The sequence below is a fragment of the Triplophysa rosa genome, linkage group LG20 (assembly GCF_024868665.1).
Source record: "Triplophysa rosa linkage group LG20, Trosa_1v2, whole genome shotgun sequence".
Lineage (NCBI taxonomy): Eukaryota > Metazoa > Chordata > Actinopteri > Cypriniformes > Nemacheilidae > Triplophysa > Triplophysa rosa.
This window is the reverse complement of record NC_079909.1, coordinates 20,009,449-20,017,993: the sequence shown is the minus strand read 5'-3', so window position 1 is coordinate 20,017,993 and position 8,545 is coordinate 20,009,449. Positions and strand designations below refer to the sequence as shown.

General features: G+C 36.7%; 1 protein-coding gene across 1 annotated transcript; it reads left to right on the top strand.

Annotated features, from left to right (window-relative positions):
• The first annotated feature begins 475 nt into the window (after window positions 1–475).
• On the top strand, window positions 476–6,445 carry LOC130571661 (chloride channel protein ClC-Kb-like). Its single transcript, XM_057362785.1, has 17 exons — window positions 476–488; window positions 621–760; window positions 873–950; window positions 1,038–1,113; window positions 1,225–1,350; window positions 1,585–1,669; window positions 1,846–1,947; window positions 2,062–2,146; window positions 2,237–2,401; window positions 2,477–2,546; window positions 2,733–2,822; window positions 2,940–3,156; window positions 3,331–3,464; window positions 4,666–4,736; window positions 4,870–4,950; window positions 5,056–5,142; window positions 5,480–6,445. Exons 1-17 carry the CDS (start codon window positions 476–478, stop codon window positions 5,516–5,518), a joined length of 1,659 nt encoding a protein of 552 aa, XP_057218768.1. The 3' UTR covers window positions 5,519–6,445.
• Window positions 6,446–8,545: the final 2,100 nt, after the last annotated feature.

The window sequence follows — 8,545 nt, the reverse complement described above, 5'->3', positions numbered from 1 at the left end:
TTCCCCCCCCCCCCCTTTGTTATTTTAAACCTGTAGACTTTCCTTCTTCTGCAAAACACAAAAGAAGATTGTTGGTAACCAAACAACTACGGTACCCATTGACCTGCATTGGTTTTGTGTTCGTATAGAAGTGAATGGGTACCATTGTTGTTTGGTTACCAACATTCTTCAAAATATCTTCTTTTGTGTTCTGCAGAACAAAGAAAGTCATACTGGTTTGAAAAGACAGGAGGGAGAGTGAATAAATGATGACAGAATTTTCATTTATGGGTGAACCGTCCCTTTAAATCAGTCCAGTTTAGATTGTCATGCATTTACCACATCTCTGTTCCATTGATTTCCTGTTTAAACCAATATAGGAAGAATTGTGGAAAGGAGTGTTTAAATTCTGACCAAACATCATTTTTAAATATAGTTATAGCTTTGAATGACATGATAGTTGATAACAGAAAATTCAATTTAGAGCAAATGGCCTATGGAAGGCACAAGTTAATTGGACTGACCAAGTCTAATCTAAAAGTTTTCACAAAAATATGAGAAAACACAAACATGATTTGCACACAAAGTGCTGTTTGTTCAATTCGAGTTGGGACATTCATGTCTCGCTCCCAATCCCTCAGGTTCTGGTGTTCCTGAGGTGAGAGCTATTCTCTTAGGGATGGACATGCCAGATTACCTGTCCCTTTCCAATTTGTTTGCTAAAGTGGTTGGATTGACCTGCACGCTCGCCTCAGGCAGCACTGTGTTTCTCGGCAAAGTGGTAAGGACCTGTTTTATACGCAAATGAGGGCTGTATGGCTTTATGAGCAGAATGGGTAAACTGACATTCTGAATATATTGACCTTTTGCAATAAAACGTGTCATCTCAATAGGGTCCCTTTGTCCACTTATCCACTATGGTGGGTGCGTTCATGAATCGCCTGCATGTTTCCTGTCGTGGCGGAAAGCAGGTACACGTAAACCATGCAGCAATCTGAGGACAGGATGGAAATTGTATATTACTTATGCTAATGATTTTTTTCATCTCTGTCTGGCAGAACATATCGAAAGGAGAAATGCTGGTTGTGGCATCAGCAGTGGGCGTGGCAAGCTGTTTTGGGGCTCCAATCAGTGGTCAGTTGATGTAAACACCTTGGTCTCTTTCAGCACTATGAAGAAGCATGTCATATAATGCCATCAGTCCATCAGTTTTTGCCTCACTTATATCTTTATCTTATTTTTTAGGGGTTTTGTTCAGTATAGAGGTGATGGGGTCTCATTATTCGGTCAGAGATTACTGTCCCTGCTTCTTTGCAGCCGCTTGTGGAGCAATAACCTTCAGATTGCTTTCTGTTTGTAGCAGAGATCAAGGTGAGAGTGTTTTCACTACCTAGAGCGCCCTCTGATGGATGGTGGTAGTTTTTACCTTAAAGGGATTGTTTAAGCAAAAATAAAATTCTGTCATTATGTATTCTCCCACGTGTTGTTTAAAACCTGTATATGACTCTTTCTTTTGTGGAACACAAAAGAATATATTTTGAGAAATGTATCAGTGGTTTTGTGTTCATGAGGGTGAATAAATGATAAAAATCATTTTCTCAACAGAAACCATCCAGGCCCTGTTTAAAACCAGCTACCCTGCTGAGTTGCCTTTCCAGCCGTTTGAAATATTTCTCTTTGCTTTAGTTGGGTAAGTTTTCAGGTTAAACGTTACAATTCAACACAATTATGTGACTGTCTATCAATCCCAACAATCACTGTCATACAAATCTAAATTTGATTGTTAGTCTGTCCCTGATGAATAGTGTATACTGAGCATCATTATGTTGTTTATATCTGTAGGTTTCTTTGTTTCCTCTGATTCAGGCTGATCTGTGGTTTTATCTGCTGTTTTTACTTATACTGTCATCGCTGGGCTCTGCGGTTTGTCAAGACAAACAAACCCATCAGCAGACTTTTGGCAACAGAGTGAGCATCAGAAAGACTCATGTCATACTAGAGATTTGTTGTTTAGGGTATCTGCTGTTTTAAATGATGTCCGATAGCAACCTCACGCTGGCTTACGTTTCTATATTTATCCAGAAAGGCTATTTATTCAGCCATCGTGGCATTTCTTCTCGCCTGCTTTACGTTTTATCACTCGGCAGGACGTTTCATAGCTGCTGAGGTGAGGATCCTTTTCAGGATTACTGGCAGTATAATGGAAATGCTTTCTCTACTGCTGTGTTTACCATAAATGTGACTTTGTTCCTAATAGCTCACAATGAAGCAGCTGCTTTCTTCCCTGTTAGATGCCACATCATGGTACAACATTTCCCAGAATTCCACAGGGCTGCCTGAGCCCCAGAACACATTCTGGCAGGCATGGAACCCACCGGATGGAAGTTACTTCAAAACACTGGGAATGTTTATTCTTACTAAGGTGAAATGAAATGAACATGAAATAACATTATTCGTTTTCATGACCTAATTTTTAACAACTTTCTTGTTGGTTAAGGTTGGGCTGTTGGTTGTGGCGTGTACCTTGCCTTTACCTGCTGGCTACTTCATGCCAGTGTTTATTTATGGTAGGTAAAATAAAGTAATTATAATGCCCAATGCTTATAATGACAACCATCATAAGTTAACTGAATAAAAATATATTGTTTTTCAAATGTCTTCAGTAATACAAAATCCAAAATAGCAGTTGCCAAAATGTAGTTTTTGTAACCAAGTCATTTTCAATTTATAAAGTAAACAGATGTGTTGTCTAGGTGCTGCTGTTGGGCGTTTTGTGGGTGAGGTGTCTGCCTATGTTTTCTCAGCAAAGCTTCAGTTAAACCCGGGGGGCTACGCTTTAGCAGGTAAACAAACGTATTAACCTGTCAATTTACTGCATGAAGATTATCAATACTGCGGGCTGACTCAGATGATAAGACCTCTTTAAATATATGGGGCTCTATTTTGGTGCGTGTGTGTAGGAGCAGCAGCTTACTCTGGGGCTGTAACACAAACGCTCTCTCCTGCCTTATTGGCTATAGAGATGACCGGCCAGTGTACTCATGCGGTCCCTGCCTTGGTTGCTACGTTGATATCCAACGCGGTGGCTCGAGCAAAGCATCGCCCATCTTTCTACGATGGCATATCCCTTATTAAAAAGCTCCCACATTTGCCATCTTTCATCCGGGCTTGTCCAAAGTGAGTAAACTGTTCACTTGTTGCCATCAGGTTGTGGCTGGAAATTTAACTCTTTTTTTCTTAAGCCGACAGAGCAATTTTTTACTAAATTAAGACCTTAAAGATTCTGGGGGAGGCATGAAGGCATTGATGGCTGGATAGTGTAGTGATTTCATCATGAACGCTTCCCCGCAGGTTGGCCTCAGTTCAGATCAAGCAGTTTGAGATCCCAACAGGTGTAGTGCTGGAGAGAGCTGAGGGACTGACAAGTGTGCAGAAAATCTTAAATGTTAACACGGAGACCGAATTCCCTGTTGTGGACTCTCATGGTGAGTCTGATGTGTGAATTTCAAGGTTAAAAAAATAAAGATTTTACCTGCTGGCTAATGTTGCCCTGGAAACATGTTCACTGGCCCTAAATGATTTTGTTTTAATTCATTGTCATTACAATGTACAAAAAAAGTCTAAAGTCTATATTTTCTAAATAAAATCTGAAACATAATGGGGTTTATGAAGAACAAAAAAATGGTATTCTACAATTTAAAATAAATAATAAAATAAATAAATATAATTTAAATAAATAAATACACTTAATAAAATAAATAAATGAAATTAACAAAATAAATAAAACAATGAAGAATAATAAATAAATAAGTAAATAAAATGTGTAAATATTTTATTTAATAATATTATTCAAAATATTTTTCATTCAATTTTTTTTGGAAAAGATAACCTGACATTCCTGTTAAAGACGAAAGGCTGTATATAAACTAAATAAATAAGTAAATAAATCAAATTAGCAAAATAAATAATACAATTTATAATAATTAATAAATAAGTAAATAAAATGTGTAAATATTTATTTAATATTATTCAAAATATTTTTCATTCAATTTTTTTTTTGAAAAGATAACCTGACATTCCTGTTAAAGAAGAAAGGCTGCATATAAACTAAATAAATAAGTAAATAAATAAAATGAGCAAAATAAATAATACAATTTATAATAATTAATAAATAAGTAAATAAAATGTGTTACATATTTTATTTAATAATATTATAAAAAATATTTATCATTAAAATAATAAGAAAAGATGTGTTTAATTTTCATTATTACCTTCTGCACTGATGATCGTTCACAGAACAAGACGCCGACCAGTTGTCACAACAGGCAGAGTAAACACATGCGCAGAGTTATTTTTAAGTGTCGGCTAGGCGTGTGTCCTTATGAATCTCACTCATACTGGGCCATATTTATTGTTGAGCACTCATCTTCCACGTCATCAGCGCAGCACCACAATTTAATCTCTTCACTTTAATAATAGTTGCTCTACAGCGCATTTCAGTGCTTGACAAAGCAGAGCGATCGCTGTTGAAAAGGCCAAATGTCAAATGATTCTGTAATGATGACTGAAGAGACAGCCGAGACGGGACTCTCCAGATAATGATTCGATATAGTACTGTTGAATGAAATGGGACTAATGCTCAGAAGCTTGACTTTGCAATAATCTAGTTTCTCTATTGTCTGATAGACTCTCTCACTCTCCTGGGCACAGTCAACAGATCACTGCTGCGAGACTTTCTGTATGAGCATAAAGATGAGGTAATTAAACCTATTATTTGCTGACTCACAGCGAGAATTGTGCAAAGTTACTGATGACATTAGTAATGAAGAAATAATGAATGGATTTGTATTAAGCTGGCTTCTCAGCATCGCTAAATGATTTGTCTTGCAGGGGTTGTGTAAACAGTTAGAAGAAGCATGTGCTATTCAACCTGTCAGACTACAACTGACTCCAGAAACCACAGTACAGCAGGTGCAGTGTGAAAATAAACTGGATTAACATATTGACTGGATCACAATGTTTATGGTTTGTGCAGATGTTCTTCGACATTGGGCATGTTTGTGTATGTTCTGTCAGGCCCATTGTATCATGAACATGACGGGCGAGAGGTGTTTGTTTGTAACGGAGAATGGGCGGCTGTGTGGTGTCCTCACACGGAATGAGGTGATAAAGAGTAGCCAGTTTACAAAGACACACATGTACAAAGACAAAAATATTGTTGCTGTCCTTCCGAAACCTCAGATGTCCAAATTGCTGTTTTTTAGAAAAGGGAAATAACACTGTACTTTTAAAATTATGAAATTCTGTGTTGTCAAAGTTGACAAGCTCATGTAATACTTTTTATATTTGCAAAACCCAGTGATAAACATAATAGGTAATGATGGAGAGACGAGGTTTCAAAAGAACAGCAGCAATATACATTCATACACTGGTTATGCTGTATTAATGGACTGTGTGAAAACGGCCAAAATGTTTTTTAACACTTGATTTTTTCTTCCAGATGAAGAAAATAATCGAAGAGATGGCAAAGGAGGTCTAATGCATGGATGAGAAGCCCAAATGTTAGAACAGGCATTGATTTATGCTTCCCACTTAAATCTCATTATTGTAATAATCATCCGTAATGTTTCTTTTGGTGGTGATTTTACTTGCATTATTATATGGAAATCAAGCAATAATTATTCATTGTAAAATAATGAGAAGGTGATCTTCTCATTGAAATGAAGCAGGAGTCCAACTGGGCTAAACTCCCCAAAAGATTTTCTACTTCTAACAACATCATAACATTTTCCTAAATATGTAATATTCATGTCCATATGGTCATTGTGTGCAGTGACCAGAGGTAAATTTTGAGGTAGATTACAGTTGCATTCTCAGATTGTGTGGTTTAGCCAAGTCAATAAGAAATTGTATATATTTTTCATCGACAGTTTTAGGCCATGTTGTCTTAATTGATTGAACCCAACTGTTCTAACACCATGAGCTATAGTGATTACATTATAACCGATACTGACCGTCTTTAAAACTGACCCTGTTACATACAGTCAAACAAAAAGTTATTCAGGCACCAGATATATTTTTTTAGTGGGTGCAGGACACTGTAGTTCGTTTGTGAGGATAGCAAAATAAAGTAAACTGTCATATTATAGTCAAAAAATCTTTATACAGTGGACTACCAGTAAAATTGATCAAAATTTGGGACCAAATTATTCAGACCCTTTGACCTGACCATGTTTTGCTTAAGTGTTTTTTCTTTAATTGCTAATGCGACCTTTTTACACCACAGACTGAACAAAATGAAGCATTGCTTGTTGATTGGTTGCCCTAAATTGGTATTATCAAATTGTGTACTTAAATTTAACAGCTGACAGAAACAACTGAATGAAATGGACTATCTTGTTGTAACCCCTCATGGCTTATCTACTATACTGTATGACCAACACTGGAATAAAAGAGCAGTTCTGAACAAAGGCTTCAGTAACAAAAGACCGTTGTTTGATTTCTCGGCCATCCAAAACCGTTTCTTTTTCTCTGTATTATCCTCATTATTCTGTGTATGCGTTAAACACCCACTGCTTGTTCCCCATAAGAGGTTTCAGAAGAATTCATTTAAATTCTCAATATACGTCTCCTTAATATATTTGGTTGAAATTGAATTCCAGTTACAAACACCATTTTGATTCTGCTCACCACCCCAGAGCCTCTATCTACACAATTAAATCCTACTTTTAGGTTTTTGACGTTATCTCACCTAATGTGCTGTCTATTATAAATGCATCCCTGTATAATAGCATTGTCCTGTCGTGTCTTAAACATGCGGTGGTTCACCCCCTGATTAAAAAACCAAATCTGGATTTCTCTGATCTTCAAAATTACAGACCTATTTCTAAGGCGCCCTTTCTGCTGAAAGTTCTGGAAAAAAGTGGTCTTAAACCAATTTACTCCGTATTTAATATCCAACAATATTTTGGATCCCTTTCAGTCTGGTTTTAAGGCCAAGCATAGTACCGAGTCTGCCCTCTTAAGAGTGACAAATGACATCCTACTATCAATTGACTCTGGTAAATGTGTAGCACTTATGTTGTTAGATTTAAGTGCATCTTTTGATACCGTGGACCATTGCATTTTGTTAAACAGATTCAAACATGAGGTTGGTATCCGTGACACTGCATTAGTTTGGTTTGAGTCTTATCTTTCAAACAGGAGCATATCTGTTGAAATTGGAGAATTTTCTTCATCTCCAACGCCGATTACATGTGGGGTACCACAGGGTTCAATTTTGGGTCCAGTCTTATTTTCTCTTTATATGCTCCCCTTACGTTTGATTTTTTAGCGTCATAAGGTTTCTTATCACATATATGCAGATGATACCCAGTTTTATTTGCCATTAGACTCTGGCAGTGATTCTGTTCCTTCATTGCCTGCTTAAAGGATATTAAAGAATGGATGGATGTAAATTTTCTCCAGCTGAATGAGAAAAAGTCTGAGGTCATCCTCTTTGGCTCAAAAGCACTGATTGATAATTACAGTACTCTCCTGGGACCACGACAGACAAATAACCACCGATATGTAAAAAACTTGGGGGTTATCTTTGATTGCCACTTGAAGTTTGATAAACAAGTAAACTCTGTGGTCAGGGCTAGCTTTTTCCAACTAAAGCAGCTGCGAAAGTTAAAATCTTTCCTTTCTTTCAGTGACTTGGAGACAGTTATTCACGCATTTATCTCCTCAAGGCTTGATTACTGCAACGGCTTGTATGCTGGAATTAGTCAGTCATCACTCTCACGACTTCAATTGGTACAAATGCTGCAGCTCTATTTTTGACTGGGACAAAAAAGCGGGACCACATTTCACACATCAGAGCCTCCCTCCACTGGCTTCCGGTGAAGCAAAGAATTGATTTTAAGGTCTTGACATTTGTTTTTAAAGCTTTACAAGGACTTGCTCATTCTTATATATCAGATCTTCTAAATCTTTATTCACCTCAGAGATCTCTCAGATCTTCAGACCAGCTATTGTTGAACGTCCCGAAATCTCATTTGAAATCTATGGGTGACAGGTCTTTTTCAGTCTATGCTCCTAAACTCTGGAATACGCTACTCAGCAAAACCGCCAGTGTTAAAAAAGGTCAAATTAACACTCACAGTGTATATATAATCCACACTATCGAAGTGTGGATTATGTATACACTGTGAGAGTTAATTTGACCTTTTTTAACACTGGCAATTTGCTGTGTACCAGTAACGATCAAAGCCTCTCCTACATTAACTGCTTTTAAAACATCTAATAAGACATTTCTTTTTTCTCATGCTTATTTATAAGTAGGTTTTTATTTTGTATTTTTTTACTGTACTAGGGGTTGTAGTTTGTGTTTTAGCATTTCTTTTTATGAAATATGATGTAATGTACTGTATGTTGTATACTTGTTTTTAGTTGAAATACTCATTTGACATGATTTGTTATTTTTAAGTATGTTGTTACTATTGCTATGTGAAGCACTTTGGTCAACACTTGTGTTGTTTTAAGGCGCTATACAAATAAACTTGACCTTGACCTTACTTCAAAT